The sequence below is a fragment of the Anolis carolinensis genome, chromosome 1 (genome assembly GCF_035594765.1).
Source record: "Anolis carolinensis isolate JA03-04 chromosome 1, rAnoCar3.1.pri, whole genome shotgun sequence".
Classification (NCBI taxonomy): Eukaryota; Metazoa; Chordata; class Lepidosauria; order Squamata; family Dactyloidae; genus Anolis; species Anolis carolinensis.
Genome location: NC_085841.1, coordinates 290,798,728 through 290,815,809, shown reverse-complemented (window position 1 = coordinate 290,815,809; position 17,082 = coordinate 290,798,728). Strand labels below are relative to the sequence as shown.

Below are 17,082 nucleotides of genomic sequence, written 5' to 3'. Positions count from 1 at the left end.
CACATGCCAGAGTTTGTTTTCATTTCCTCTATGTTCCATACTTATACAGTGGTGACACTGAAGGCCTGAGGCTTTTAGCGATACATTATGCCACCTGATGCCAGGTTGAATTAGAGTAGGTGATTTAATTTTTTATAGTAATGTAAAATTGCTGTTTTGAAAGCTATTTATGATATAATAGCATGTCAACAAGTCAGTTATAGTAGAATTTCACATATTCTTCAGCTCCGCACTCCTGCTAATTTCTTCAAAACATCTCATTCAGCCACTTTGTTGACATATTCATTGAACTGCTTGACATAAGAAACCAGGCTTTTATTTCATGTTAATACTAACTGGAATGATTTTTGTGTGTTCCAGTATTAACGTTAAAATATACATTAGACGAGAGGATTTTTTTGGAAAATGAGTGCCACAGAAGAATATCAATCACGATTCCAATTTTTAGGGCTTATCCTTCAGACTGTGTTTTATAATTAGAATTGGAGAGAAATGTCTTATCAGTCATGTGGCTAACAGCTTTATATGAAGGAGAAGTCTGCCTAAAGTTTAGTATATTCTGGTTGGGAAGGTTTCCACAAACTTGAACAGAGGAGCTCAGGAATTACATAAGTCCCTTCCTCCAAAGGCATCAGTGATTCTCTAAAGTGTATAGTGTGGGTCAGTAACTTGAGGTTAGTTTCCTGAATCTTCAAAAACCAACTGATCAAGACATTTAGAATCACCAAGACCATCCATTCCAATCTTCTATCATGCAGAAATACACAATCTGGACAGATAGCCATCCAGCCTCTCTATTTAAAAACCTACTTTACTTAGAGGCAGCTTTATCTGAGCTTTAATTAATATAAAATATCTGGGTATTTTTTTTAAAAATAGGTTTCCAGCAGAATCACTGTAAACTTGCAGAAAAATAGTAGTGTTTTGGTTTGATAGCATGTTTAGATCAGGTCTTATGCTGTAATCTTTTGTGCATATAGGATAAAGTTGTCTGGATTCAAAACTTTTCCAGTCTTTGATGACCCCAAGGCAGGGCTTCCTTGACAAGAATGGCTTAATGGAGGTTTGCCTTTTCTTCTGCTGAGAGAGAACATGACTTGCCCAAGTTCACCATTAGGTTTCTATTATTGAACAGGTTTTTGAATCCTAATTTCCAGAATTGTAGTTCAAACCACTATACCACACTGATTCTCCTTTATAATTTACTTCCACTAAGTTCTGTGGATATAATACCTTGAGAAAAATACATAGAGTTGCACCATGCATTCACTTGTTGCTGTAGCCAAACATTTGTTACTTGAACAGCAGCAACCTCATTCTTTGCCCTAGTGAATAGATGAAACTTTCTGTTGAAGTAAAGACAATGATTCTGGTGGCATGTTAAAGCCCAATAGCTTTTATTTGCCATATGTTTTCATGGAAAATGGCCCTCTTCATCAGATGAAGTTTGTTTATTTTTATTTATTTATTGAGTTTATAATCCCATCTTTTCTCAAAGTGAGCTTCAAAGCAAAGTTCACAAAGGTATATGCCAGATAAAACGTTTTAGATTATAGGATGTTCTCTGATGTCCAAAAGATTATTTTATGGCATAGCATGGTTATCTCCCATCTAAAGTAATAGAATAAATCATTCCACTGAATATTTGTGAGGATCTAAAATAGATCTAGGCACGTAACTGTTGTTATTGTATGGCTTATTTTTGGATATTCTTATAAGAGACCAACTTTCCTTCTAACAATGGACAAGCCCTCTGGGCCGAGTTCAGAGGGGGATTGACAATTATGATGGATATTAAAGAGCACTCAAGAAAGTGTTTCTCTCAGTGTGAGTTCTGAATGTACTTGAAATTGCCCCTGCTTACGCCCCTCAGCAATAGTTTCCATTAGCTTCCCTGCCACACTTGGACTCTTCAGATTTCTAGCCCCCTTACTGCTACCTCTTCCTCTCTACCTCACTCTCCCACTTCACTCTTCCAATTCATCTTTTCTTCCTTGTTCTGGAAAGTCCACTGATAGCACCGGGGTCCTTTTTCCTGAGAAATGCACTCCAAAGACAAAGAAATAAGAACAAATGGAGTAAATCTCCCTGCAGCCAGGGTCAATTTTGTTTTATAATTTATTGATACCTGCCTTTTTCTTAACAGTGCAAGTTAATACAGTACATCCAGTGAACTTCTACTGAGGTTTTATTTATCTACTTCTGACAAAATATGATCCCTTAGGCATTTTACAGGTCCTCCAACATGACTCTGGCATTCATGTGAAGTCTGGGAACATAGCCCTTGCAGGTACAAGGATCGCACCATACAGTTAAAATAAGGCATATTATAAATTCTTTGCCTGCAGCAGAAAGACAACACAAATGGACGAGTGTGGCTCTATGGCTAACTTCCTCCAATCATGCTGGAGGACCTAAAATTCCTAGTGAGAATACATATCTAGGTTCTCCAGTGTGGTTCTGTGATCAGCTTCCATTGGGAATTGACCACAGACCTTGAAATTTCTATGGAGAGGGTGTATCAGACAGAAAAACAGCAATGTTTTTATTTACATTATTTCACTTTCATGAGGTCCTGTGCCCCTAATTCCCAGTGAATGTGAGAGATATCTCTACATATGCATGCATGCATGAACACACACACACACACACACATGAGTTAAAGCCATTTTTATCTCTTAGTAGCTTTCACTGTTATGGCTCAATGCTGTGGAAGCCTGGGAGTTACAGTTTGGTGAGTTACCAGCACTTTTTGGTAGGGCCTTATCAAACTACAAGTCTGATGATTCCGCAGCATTGAGATTCTACAACTGTTGAAATGGTTTCAAACCGCATTAATTTGACAGTGTAGATCGGGGCTGGCCCAACCGCCAGGCAATCTAGACATTTACCTGTGGTGCCACCCCCCCGGGGCGCTGTCGAGGCCCCCGGGGGGTGGGTGGCGCCACCCCCAGCCTTCTTTACCTTCGGGACGGGCCTTCCCGCTGTGGCCTGGGCCTTGCCCCCCCAGCTTGACCTCCTGGGCCTTGCCGCCATGCAGCCAGGCCACTGCGGCCTTGCCCTGGCCACCACGACCTGGGAGGCGTGGCCAGGCCTCCCACGCCGTGCAGCCTGTCCATGCCTCCACTGCGGCCTGGCCCTTGCTGCCATGGCCTGGGCCCCCCACAAAAATTACCTTTGCCTACTACTTTAAAATACTTAAAGATGGCTCTGGTGTAGATGCACCCTTAGAAGACAGATCACTTATTGCAAAGGGCACCTGAATCAGTTTCGTGATGGCCAAACTATGTACAGAGTTGATCTGTGGCAATGTAGGGCAAGGCTATTTCAACATAGCTTTGACTCACATTAAACAAAGTTGTGGGTTGTTCTGAATTGGGGCTGAAACCCATGACTTTGGGCCCATGTAAATAATTGGACCAGTTTCAAAATGGAATCAGCTGCAACTCTTTACCAGTTTCAAATTGGAATCAGCTTTCCAATTGAGTGGTAAAGTGAGAGGGGATGGTACTTTCTATCACCCCACCATAATAATTGTTACAGTTGTGTCAGGGCATGAGAGGCATCCCAGCAGTGAGTCATCATCTGCAATGACATCATCTGGGGCAATGGGGTGATTGTGGGAGGGAGGGAAGAGAGGAGGGGAAAATTCCTCCTTGCTCCCCTCCCTCTTCTCTCTGGCACCACTCAAGGTGATGATGAACTGGTAGGATCCATATTCTTCTTGGAGACTGTCACAAGAAGGAGAATGGGAGTAGCTGGTAAAGGAGGTTATCTGAAAGCTGTGGTAATGTGTAAACCATCCCTGTGTAAACCATCCCGGGGATGATCTGACATACGCCATGCTGGAACAAGCCCAGGATAACAGGTCAAGTTGGGTGCTGGAGTCAGCATGAATTGCACAATAAGACAATGCTGAGTGTCAGTGTTCAGCTTAGTAAAATAATGGGGCCGAGGGACGGGACTGCAGGGTTTGCATTGTTTTTGCCCTCTGCTCCTGCAGACCCCTGCACATTAGCAAATATATTTAGACATCTTGCTTTCCATTTTCTCTTTTCATGACAGGTTGTTTCTGCAACACTTTTAAAAAATGTTTAATAATGTACCATCTTGAGATGCACGGTGCTCTCATTTGTTATGGTTATCTGAGTCTCATTCAAGTTTAGAGACCATCCTTAACTCTGCACAATTATTTTTTTCCGTTTTGGCAGATTACTGCCTGTTCTTGTTTTCTTGGGATGTATCAAAAATTTTATATAACAAAGTAAATTGATGTATTTCTAGTTTCTTACACAGATGTTTCATCTGACTTACAAATGTATAAGTCTCAGGATTACCATCTAGTTTAGAAAGCCAATCCTTCCAATGAATAATCTTCTAACATAAATAAAGAATGAAGAAATGCATAAGGAAAAAACAAATTGCATTCATCAATTTTTTATCAATAAATCAGAATATTGACTGCTTTGAGTTTTGTCTAAAGTTTTTGCCCTTTCTTGTAGCAGACAGATGTCTCAATCAAATGGAATGTAACTGCATGTACATAATCTTCCTTATGGTTAAAGGTTAAAATCCTGCCAGGCAGCTGCTTCTGTTCAGGCAGAATTCCTTCCTGAATTGCTGCACTGAATGTTCAAAACAATGCTAAACAAAATAATTTGGGATTTTATCAGACTCTAAAGTAAGGTTATTAATCAGCGTATTTTGTTAAACATTGTAATGTATTTCTTATGGATGTAAACTGAGTTTTGCCTTAGCAGTACAGTTGCTTATTTATTACTAAAAAATACATAAATCCTTCCAAGGCAGCTTTTTAAAATAAAATATTATAAAGTAATAAATTAGCACTGTACTTGGCAAATGACACTTACTACTTTATCTTCTATTTCCTCAGTCTTTGGTAAGGATAAATCACAATCAAGCTCTACAGCTTTCAAATGTTTTGAAGCACACACACTTGCCTGTTTTTTCAACAATTCGATTTGTAGGAGAGGGGGGTGTCTTCTTGTCAAAAGTATGCACATTCCTCATATATTTTCCCTGTACAGTTCCCCCTAATTTATATCTTTCTTTGCTCATTTTTCATGTGAAAACAGAAAAATATGTCTATTTCACTTATCTGGCTTCTGGACTCCTCCCACCATTTGGGAACGTTGGCAGGGGAGTGATTTCTCTTGTGGGTTTCTCAGGCCAAGGAGTGAAGTTTAAGGTTTTTTGTGTTCAATGGCACAGGGGTTTCTAAAAAATCTTTTCTAGTTGTCCATGGCAGTATTAGGGATTTGCGTAATTTTTTATCTCTGGGTTCTTCATACCAGTGGTCCTGAAAGTATGTGTACATTAATTTGTATGTCTACCCAAATGTAGTTGGTCTTCACATGTTTTTCAACTTTCTTACAAACTGAGGAAAACATGAGGAAAAATCATCTGTTGATTTAAACCATTGTTTTTGTGAACATTTGTGAGAATTTTTGTCAGTATACTAGAGTTCATTTCTCCACTTGTTGCTGCTACCTGGTTGTGTTTCTCTCCTCTGGGAAGGATGGATAGATGGATTAAACAGGATCCCTCTTGACATGCATGTTTCAGTTTTGCCAATCATAATGAGGCATTTGGCATTGACTACTGTTTTATATGTTTCATCCACTGGGGGTTGGAATGGAGGGGGGAAAAACATGCTTATATAGAAGACTTGAATTGTCTACCCTTGGAATATTCCCATTTGAACTTGAGTAAAACCCACTAGTTTCTTTGCCTGGTGCTTCTTAACGAATTTGGGGTTGGGTGGGGTGGGCGGACATGACGGATACATGCTCAGCTCAGCCTCTGATTCATTTTTCACAGCATTGCATTGTATTTAACAATGATATCTTCAGGAAATGGATGGAAATACATTTATCCCTCCACACTTGCTGGTGTTAGGATCACAGGACTTCCATGAAAGTGAAAAGTTGCAATTTAAAAATTGCTATCTCTTTTGGAAATTGTGGCCAACTTCCACTGGGAACTGACGTTAGAATTGCATTGGAGGACCTAGATATTCCCAGGGAGGTGTTCTCTGTAGAAGTTTCTAGGTCTTCCATAATGACTGGAGAAAGTTGATCATAGGGTCATCCTGGAGGACCTAGAAAGAACATTTTAATCAAATCCATAAATAATCAAATCCTCAAAATCTCAAATGTGGAGGGACGACTATAGTTGATACCCTAACTGTCTGTAGAATTACTTGCATGCCCCAACATCATGAATATTTAAAACAGACTCTACAACTCTTTGTTACAAGAGATCAACTAACTGCCAATGTGGTTCTGAGACCAATTCAGAGTCTTAATTATGATTAATAAAGCGCTACAGGACCTGGGTCAAGGCTATTTGAAGGAAAGGACCACATCTACCTATATGAGCCTCCCCAAGGTCTAGGATCTCCAAGGCATGTGCTTCACTCAATCCAGCCACCTCCACCTCCATACAAGAGGTGGCCTTCCTCATGGCTTTTGGAATTCCCTTCCTAAAGAGGCTGACACCCTCCATGCTGCCCCTTTGCTGGCAGGTAAAACTTGTTTGTTCCAACAGGCTGTGAGGAACTGATAATTCTACATGCTAAGAGCTTTTTCTTGAGCATGCTGCATTCCTTATACTTTTAAGTTAACGTGTTCTCCACTTTCAGCTTCTTCATTTACAAATGTAGTTCCTATTGCTGTTCCATCCCATTCTGGAGCTCAAAGTGTCCCACTATGTGCACTCCAGCTTTTTCTGAACTGCCACCACACCTAGGCAATAATTTGAAGTAGAGGAACCATTGAGAAAAATACTATGATGTTGAAATATTACAATGTGGCAGTATTTAAATACTGTAAATAAATAAATAAATAAAATAGAAACGTTACCATCTTATTTACTCCGTGGCTCATTAGTCTCCAGCCAGGAACAGATTCCTATTTTAAAAGCTTCTATATTCACTTTTGATATTGTCAGAAATTCTACAATCTCCGTATGTCCAGTTTAATACTGGGTGCGTTTATTGTAAAAATGTTGGAGGATCAAGATGGGGAGGCGTGCAGATTGGTTGGTTAGAGAGATAAGAATATAGATTGAGATTATACTTTTATGTAGTAATCTTTTGCATGTTGCTCATTAGAAACTTGAAAAAACACAGCTAATTGGTTTCCTAATACAATAATATATTTTGGAAAAAAAGAGATAATATTACATTATTCATTACTAATTACCATTTTCTTTAAGAATGCAAGATATCTGGAAAGCGTCTTGTATTTTCCTTTTTTCTTTCTTTTTCTTTTTGGCATGGTAGAACAGTGGCTCTGAATCACTCAACAGCTCAGGGTTCTGTCTGCTACTTCAAACAAACAGATACATAAATCTGGAACCCCAAATAAGTGTTGCTAGAATAGTGTCGTTCTGAAATGCCATGTATTTATTTTGGAAGTGGAAGGAGTACAGGACCTTGCCATTAAAAAGCATTATACAGTAGTTTGCATATCTGAAAATAGTAATGACTGAAGCAATGAATGACTATACCTGTTTCCCTTCAAAGGCAACAACTTTGCCAGTAGTTGCATTATTTTTTTAAAGGAGCAACATTCTGTCCTCATTTTCTGTCAAAGTAATATCATGCAGGTAACATCACTACTTGTAATGCATTACTTCCAAACTTTTTGTGTCCAAGACTGAGAGCATAAGGGTTAATCTAGAACTCCTTATGTTGTTCCAACATTATTCCACAGAGAAAAATCTGGACTCTGTAATGCTTGCTTCTTGGAGGTGAACAGTGCAAGCCTGGTATTAGTCAAACTCTGGAATTATAACATCCCCATCATCTCTAATTGTATGTATGCCAAGGGAATGGTGGGATGACTACTGGCTTTTAGCACTCTTCTTTTTAATACTGCATGCTGTTTACAATCAACAGAACAGTGCTATTCTTTGAAATAAATTTGACTGTCAACATTTTGAAGCACAGATGCTTTGTCCTATTATTTACCAACCAGGCTCACACATAAATGTGAAACAATATGGCATGCAATTAAGCAATACAGAATAAACTGTAAGCACCATGTTTGAAGAAATATTGAAAAGCTTTTTTTTAAAATGCTTAAACAGATAATGATAAAAGTAAGAGCAATGTCAACATAAAGAGCAATGGCCTGTTTTTCTAGTTGTTTCTTTGCACATCCACCTTTTTTGCTCTCATCTGTGTTAGTACTCTTCGTGTCATTTTCTTTTCCAAACAGCGCACACACACACACCTAATGCACAGTTTCTTAAAGACCTGTTGGTTTGGAGAAATATGTAGTTATGATAAGATCGGCGCTTCTCTGCTCCCCAAACCCGCGAAAACCTTCCTGGCGAGGCCTTCCCCTTCCACCCAGCACTCCAGCTGGGCCTCCCAGTGCTCACGCTGGGCCCGCCTTTGGGGCCTTCAGAGATTGTGAGGTGAGTGGGGTTTATATATCTGTAAAAGGTCCAGGGTAGGAGAAAGAACTCTAATTAGTCACCTTGATTAGCATTTAATGGCCCTGTGGCTTCAAGACCTGGCTTCTTCTTGCCTGGGAGAATCTTTTTTTTGGGAGGTGTTAGATGTCCCTGATTGTTTACTGTCTGGATTTCTCCTGTTTTCAGAGTGTTGTTCTTTATTTATTGTCCTGATTTTAGAGGGTTGTTTTTTTTTAATACCGGGGGCTATCTGGGTTATCTAAGTCCACACTGCCCTTTATCCCTGTTCAATGGTTGGTGCTAAATTCGCAAATATAGTAATTCCTACATAACATTACCATGTATTGAACTGCTTTTTCTGTTGATTTGTTTTAAAACATGATGTTTTGGTGCTTAATTTGTAAAATCTTAATGTAACTTGATGTTTAATAGGCTTTTCCTTAATCCTTCCTTATTATCCAACATTTTCGCTTATCCAACACTTTTATTTTTCAGTGATTTGTTGGGGGGGGGGGGCGCCAAAATTCTGTTTGCCTACACTTGAAAAATACCTAGGGCCGGCTCTGATTGTGATGGCTTTTAAATATGTAACATCTAATTTTGACCTTGGGAAATTTGGATTTTTTTCAATGGGCAGCTAACCCTCCGCCTTGGACTATGATTTTCAGATGATGTGATTTTAATATTGAATGTAATGTTTTAAATGTTTAATATGTATTAATGTTAAATTTAATTGATTTTAAGTCTCTGTATGTATTTTAAGGCATATAATAGTTGCCATATATGTAAGCCTCCTTGAGTCCCCTTCGGGGTAGAGAAAGGCGGGGTAGAAATAAGCTAAATAACATAAATAAATAACCCTCCAGGAGGCATTGCTTCACTGCATCATTGGGGAGCATTTAATAATGAGTGGAAGTAGTTGGGATGGGATGTGATTATTCTTGCCAGGAAGTGATGCTTTCCCAGGCTAAATGTAATTTTAAATTTTAAAGAAAAGTGCAGATGTACAAATAGTTGCATGACAGTGTGTAAGAATTAGAAACAACCCCCTCCCCCGGGCTTACCGGAAAATATGTGTATTTGCATATATGACAAGAGGAAAGAAACAGAACAGCTGTGCCTCTGTGACTGAAAATAATTTTAAGAATTGGAAATATAGTTTGCATCCTAACAGTGAGATGAGTTTGGCATGGGAAAAGTGGGCTGGTTATTACGATCTCACCACGATACATGATGTATGTGGCATTAACAGGGGTCAATGCAGGGGCAATGCAGACTGAGAAAATGCAATACCGATCAAAAAAAATATTATGAGTGTAGACAAACCCTTGGAGACAAAAATGAAAATGTGATGAGATACTTATCTCCTAGTAAAATCCAGTGCTTTTGTCTCTAGAAGCTAAGTACCCCCACACACATCCAAAAAACTGCAGCCACAGAACACATGCATTATGTTAAGCTCCGTGCAACAATCCATATCTTATTATCCATCTAGAAGTCTTTACAAAATAGTTCCTTGCTTATTTTGTATAGGCAAGCTTTCAATCTTCATTTCAGCCAGCTTCATTTGTGCAGCATTCATGAAAGCATGCCTCCAAGAACATGGTTGACACCCACCTACCTCCTAGTTTTCTTTCTGACCTTAATTTTCTTCATTCAAGCTGTCCCATTCACAAAATAAATTTTTTTTTTCAGAGTGTAGAAGGATTTTTTTAAAAAAAACGGGAGCAGGTTACTATAGTATGCAGAAGCTGTTGGCCATACAAGAAATTGTAATAATCTGCCCACAGCTCTAAGGAAAATATCCTCATTTTAAAAAATCAAGTAGTGTGTTTTTATAAAGATAAAGCACTATGGGAGAGCTGCCATGTTGTAGTGGTTCAAGTGTTGGACAACGTCTCTAGAGACCAAGGTTTGAATCCTCACTCAGCCATGGAAGCTTACTGGATGACCTTGGGCAAGTCACACTCTCTCAGGCTCAGAGGAAGGCAAAGGCAACCTTCCTAAACAAATCATGCCAAAAAATCCCCTGATAGGTTCATCTTAGGGTTACCATAAGGTGGAAGTGACTTGAATGCATACCACACACACACAAAGGGCTGTGAAGAGTTGAAGGAAGAAAAGTTAAGATGAATCTAGAAATGGAACAGAATTTGTATTTGTTTCCATTTTGTGTTATTTATTGATAGAATAAGGGAGATTGTAAGAGATATATTAACAGAATAAGAGTACAGTAGTCATGAGAGATGTACCTTTTCCTTTCCTCTATCCCACATCTCTGAAATCTTCCGTTATAGCAGTTGTAACTTACTTTTCTTTCTTTTTCAGCCAAATGCATCCTCCACTGTATTCTCTACCCTTTTTGTGTATGTGTTTTCTGTAACACAAATAGAAGTAGAGAGGACTAGACAGTATTAATGTGTGTGTCATATAGACCTTAGGAAATTTCAGAACAGCAGGAAACCCTGCCCTGTAATTACATGTAAAAATGTATTTCTGTCAAACAAGCAGAATATAAGTTAATCTGTTACTTAGTTGCTCAAAGAGTATCAAAATTGCTGAGGTTTTTTTGTAGTTATAGTGGGCAGTTTCTTTGAAATTATGACGTTCTGGGCTTTTGATGACCTAAAGATTCATAGTGAAGCAAACATACCTATGTAGTGCAGCCCCTGTGTTGACTGGAGATAAGATTTAAGACCCCTCCCCCCATGGCTATCTAAAACTCTGGATAATAGTGAACCCTATATTTTGATTATGTTTGGGCTGAAGGCATACCATAGAAAAACACTGAAGGACCTAGAGAGGCCCACAAACACTTCCAGGAGAGAAAATGGTTTGGAGAGTGGATATTCAGCCTGTGGATAAGGGGTCCTATTGTAGCCATGTTGAGTAGACTCTCAGCTAACTGGCACTCAAAGGGATTGGTAGATGCCAAATAAAATGTAGTTTTTGGTTGCCTGAGAGTTACTATCCCCCATGTTATACCATAAAGTCTGTATTTTGATATTAATATTGAAATAGAATATTTAAAAGCAAGTAAAGACAAATAAAAGCAAACCTAAATGTAATTTAGTTTTACATCTTGTGACTGCATTCTGCTATTTAGTTATGAATGCATTATTCAATTTTAGGTACTTTTTTGCTGGTTGCTTGAGAGTTTTGGTTATCCGAGAGCCTACTTTGTGTACATATGCACAAACAAATGCAAACACACTTTGTGTTTTATAGTGCAGATGGAGAAAGGCTTGGATTCCTCCGAAAAGGGGCTTCAAATGTGTTTATAACCAGTGATAAGAGAGTATTTTTGTCCCCTTTTCAGTCCAAATAATTCCCATCTATATTTGTTCCCTCTAATTTCGTGTGGCTGGGCTGTGTATTTCAGCTAAGAGAATAGATTTTTGGCTGGCTTTTGCAGCAATTCAAACCTTTAAAATTAACTCCAAACCTAAAAATATCTTCTTTGGCTTGGATGCCTTTTTTCATTAAAAATTAAGGGCGACATAAACACTGTAATATTCAATGAATCCTAAACTGTTTGTGTTACTTATTCATGCTTCCTAATTCTTTACAGCTTTTCTTTTTTAATCAGAAACACAGGAAGGTAAAATCTAGCTTTAAGTGGCTCTTTCTTCCTTTCCTCCCTCACTCCCCCTCCCCATTCCTGAAGGAGTTGTTCTTAGCAACTAAGGAAGGCAGACTTTAATTACAGATACCTTGCCAACAAGAAGCAGATAGCACTGCAGTGGAACAACTATTATTAGTAAACAGTCCATTTATTCAAGTTTGGGCCAGTTATTTTTGTAAGACCACAGTTGGTTCTGTATCTAGTAGTAGCAAAATATTCAGGTTTTTAAAATATAATGCAACATCCGTTTTGTGAGTAGTACAATATGCTATTTCCAATATACTATATATGTGAAGGGACTCCTTTATCCCAGCTATATTGGCATTATCTCTTGTAAGAGATGCAGTTCTGGGGCATTTAATGGGGAAATTATATTGGAGTGAAAAAATTACGCCATAAAGTTTTTGATTTATTTGGGAAAATCAGTAGAGACACAATTGTACCTTAAAATATTTGGATTGGTCGTTTTGTTTGAATTTTCTGAAAAAATGTGAAACTGGTCAACAGTATACTGACAATGAGAAGCCAGTGGATTCTAGACAGCATTGCTGGAAACAGGCAAATACGTAACAGGTAGAGATTTTGGTTTGATGTTTTTATTAGGTTTCCCCAGCTTCACAGTTCCTAGCTTTTTCAGTATTTTCCCTCTATCCTCTGAAATGCTGAAGATGAATGAATGAAGAGGAGTGACTTCTCTCCTGTCTCTCTAAATATTAATTTTGATCCCACTCAGCCGGCACTGCTCCCCTTTGCTTCAGTCATCCCTGCTCCCTTACTCATAAGTGTCTCCATTACAAAACCAGGGGAATGTTTGAAAGACTGCGCCGATGGTGTTCACATGACTAATACTATGAAAGATAGCAAGATTTTTGAGCAGCTCCAGTCTACGCACAGTTGGCTCCCAGCTGACAGACAGAATGTGGGGTGGGCTTTGTCACCAGAATGCTGGGAGCTCGATGCCCAGCTATGCTTCTAGTTGCAGAGTGCCCAGAAACCTGCTGCTTCTGTCAGGGTGCAGGCAGTTAAAATACAGAGAAACTGGGTAGTGTTTATTCCTTTTTCATTTCATCAAAGGTTATGTAATGAGGGGATTGCTGCTAAAGTGAAAGGGAAAATGAAGTCTTTGTTTAATGCCTTGACAAAGAAAGAAGGTAAGCACTGAATGCAAAGGACTTGATTTTTGGGAGTTGCTATTTTCTTCTGCTTGCTTAATATGATCTACTTACTTACTATATAATTATACTAAGTTTCTTCTGTAGCTTTTCTGGGATTCCTTTATATTAGATTGTCCTTTTGGAAAACTCATTATAGGAGCTTGCCTGTGACTTATTTTAGTGTGTCTCCGAGAAGCCTTGTGTTCAGTTTATAGATAAAGCTATATTAATGCCTAGAGTATGTATTTTGTTACCAGAGTTATATTATTACTGATTTTAATAGGGGTAATATGGTTTACATTATTGAGGAAATAATCAGTGGATCTTGACAGTCTTGTTTAATTCATAAGGAGTGATGATTACATTGAAGCATGCTGTTCTGCTTGTATATCTTCATCTGTATAGCTTGGCAGCTATGATTACTTCTGAAAAATACCTGAAAATGCAAAAATGAATGAAGCTTCAAACATGCATGTTTTGTCATATGGCTTTTAAAAATACAATGTAGCTTCATACTGTGCATAAAACAGTCTATTTGAGACATATTGAAAGTATCTGCCCACTTGCAGTGTGCAAACTGAAATAAAATATAGGAATTGTGTAGCAATAGAGGTTTTTCACAAATGTTCTACACATAGCATTGTACTTTGTTTCAAAAAAAGGTTGTTTTGTATTTAGTCTTTAAAATGATGCTTTGTTAACATCAGGTGAAAATTTGTACAAGAACTATTAAAAACCATTTACACTTCTTGCCATATGGTATAGAAAGGCGGTCTGAATTCTGAAACATATGGAAATCACTTTTCTGTGACTCTTTTCCCCCCTGCAATTTTGGACATCTAATGGGAAATTTGGATAGCATATGCACAGTCCAGTGTGTTAGCACATTAAATGAGAATACTGGGATTAAAACTATTTTGATGTCTTATTTGCTTGTTCTGTACTTAAGATGTGAGCCTTTAATAGGGTTGGATCCAGATGTTCTTGTCCATATATGGAAGAATAAAGGAAAGAAATAGGATTCAACAGAGACATTTTACTGAAGGAGGAGTTAAAGCACCTCCTTTTTAATTTCCCTCACAGTGACTGGATCCCTTTAGACCAGGATGGGAAGTGATGTTGGGTGTTTGGGCAAAGGTTGAATATGAGAAGACTGTCACTTTAGTCCCTTTCTTCATGACTTGAGAGACTCTGCTGAGATCAGGACTGAATCCTTTGGGTTTGGTGGGACTGACTGACATTACGTTTAAATCCGGATTCAGTAATGTAAGGTTCACTCCATACCATATGCCCTGCCTCCCTTCCTATAAGGCCTACAAATCAAAAGGCACACACTCTGTCTCAATATGCACATGTGTCCATACACACTTATGAACACAATTTTCTTTTCCTTTGTAAAGCAAAAAAAAACCCATGAATTTATTTGATTTGCTAAATGATTGACACAGACTTTTCTATGTTAATTAACTGTAGTGAAGTCATACTGATTGCAATTCACTTCTTTTGTCTTTGTTAAAACGTGTTAAAACAGTGTTAACGCATAGTGGTTTTCTTATTTAAATAAGCATATTTAAATCATAATATTAGGTTTTAAAGAATAAGAAAAAGTCATTTCTGTGTTTAATTCCAGTAGTAGAGACATTCTTGTCTCTTGGGTCAATGAAAATTGACTGCAGTAGAATGTGAATGTCATCCACACATCCCTATCAAGTGACAACAGTCAGTGTGCATATATACGTTTCTGCAAGTTATATAATCATAGAGCTGGAAAAGACCCTAAGAGCTACCTAATCCAACCCTTGTCCATGCAGTAACATGCAATCAAAGCACTCTTGACAGATGACCATCCAGTCTCTGTTTTAAAACCTCCAAAGAAGAAGACTCCATTATATTCTGAGCCAGATTGTTCCACTGTTGAACAGCTCTTACCATCAGGACATTCTTACTAACATTTAGGTGGAATATCACTTCCTGTATTTTACATGCATTCTGAATGTATTTGAGGAGCTAATTCTCACAGCGGACCGCAAGTTTATCGATGCACCACAATAGTTTCAGTTTGCAATGCCTTACATTTGTGTCTTATGTAGGACACCCCTGGTGGCATAGTGGGTTAAACCCTTGTGCCAGCAGGATTTGCTGACTGACAGGCCAGTGGTTCGAATCTGGGGAAAGTGGGTGAGCTCCCTCTGTCAGCTCCAGCTCCACATGTGGGGGCTTAAGAGAAGCCTCCCACAAGGATGGAAAAAACATAGAACATCTGGATTTTCCCTGGGCAATGTCCTTGCAGACGGCCAATTCCCTCACATCAGAAGCCATTTGCAGTTTCTCAAGTCGTTTCTAACATGAAAAACGTGTCGTATGTATCAGATTTTGGGTTGTTGGTAACGTTTGGCCCAGAAATGGTCAGCTTCAATTGTTTTTCTTACAGCCCAAAAGATGAAAGTTGCACCACAGAGCTCACTTGGAAAACTTTATGGTGCTGACCTGTTATTTGGGACTGAAGGGCAAAGGATTGCCCAATAACTTGAGATCCTTCTTGGAAAAGCTTAGGACTTGTTTGCTTGTTATTAATAACATGTGTTAAATAAAACCTTCATTATGTGCAAAATCCAATCAACTGTAGCAGTCAGCAAACCAGACCTCCTTTTCAATGCAAAGCCTTGCTAGTCTGCACACCTTCCTGGGCTGGAGAGCTCACTTCACTGCAGTACTTGTCCAAGAATCATTCCTTATCCTTGATCATATCTGTGTCTTTTAGAGATAAGATCAGGAAAATAATGAAGTAATGAGTCAAAAGTTGCTATTCAGAATGTCAACAATTTACAACTGTGAGCTTCTTTAAGTTAAAAGCATAATGTGAAGTGATTTCATCTCATTTTTCATCCCCAGTTCTTCTAGTTTGTCATTTCTAATATATAATTGCCAAGCTCAGTGCCTTGGTACAGTATACTCCACACAGGCTATTTGACTGAACCTCTGTGTGGCTTCCTCTGCCCAGATTTTGTTTTGCAAAAATGCAAGCATGGCAATAGACAAACAGAATTTCAGTGTGTGCCATTCCTTACACCCCAGAACAGAGATGAGAATGATGCAGCCTGCCGGATGTTGTTGGGTTTTGTTTTGTTTTTTACCATTGGCTGTGCCAGCTAGAGCAATTGAGAGTTGCAATTCAATAACATTTTTGACACCAATTTAAAGGTGAGTTTAATAAAAGCAATCATGATTTTACTCTTCAAAGTGACATCCATTCTGATGCATCTATGAAACTCAGTACCTATCTAGGAGGAAACAAATAGACCAAATGATACTGTAACATGGTTTCTTAAATATTGAGCAATTATAGTTATAGCTATTAATCAATAAAACCATTTCTGGACTTATTTATTTATTAGTTGAAATAGGAAAAACATGTTATTTCTACAGAAAGGTGAAAAGTTGCAATTTGGAGCAAACTCTCTTTATTGGAGATATCTGAAAACATCTAGCAAAATATGTTAAGATAATGTTTGCCGCATAACATTGGCTGGCATTTAAACACAAAACAAGAATGGGCTCTGGGACAATGAGAGTTTCCTCTTCACACACTTGCAGCATTCTCATATTGGAGGTGGTTATATGCCTTCAAGTTGTTTCCCAGCATATGGTGACCCCAAAGCAAACATGCCATATGATTTTCCTGGCAAGATTTGTCTAGAGGAGGTTCCCGATTGCCTTCATTTGAGGCTGAGGATGATGTGATAGAATTGCAGTAAGAAGGCGAATTTTCACTTTCTGAAAATTTCATCATTTTCATTATGCCTCTTGTGTTGATTCTTGGGGGTTGTTGGCACGTGATTATTTTCCCCATGTTTG

The 17,082-nt window shown here is 38.5% G+C and overlaps 1 protein-coding gene across 12 annotated transcripts in view; it reads left to right on the top strand.

Annotated features, from left to right (window-relative positions):
- Positions 1 to 17,082, top strand: part of shank2 (SH3 and multiple ankyrin repeat domains 2) — a 405,147-nt gene that overhangs the window by 148,496 nt on the left and 239,569 nt on the right. The window contains exon 1 of one of the 12 annotated variants that reach the window (XM_062967837.1): positions 12,896 to 13,224. The exons of 9 other annotated variants lie outside the window; for them this stretch is intronic. In XM_062967837.1, coding sequence (XP_062823907.1) covers positions 13,188 to 13,224 — 37 coding nt within the window. In that variant the 5' untranslated portion in view covers positions 12,896 to 13,187. Of the gene's footprint in view, positions 1 to 12,895; positions 13,225 to 17,082 lie in introns of those variants that run through there. 2 more of the 12 variants (XM_062967839.1, XM_062967842.1) reach the window with 2 other exon arrangements.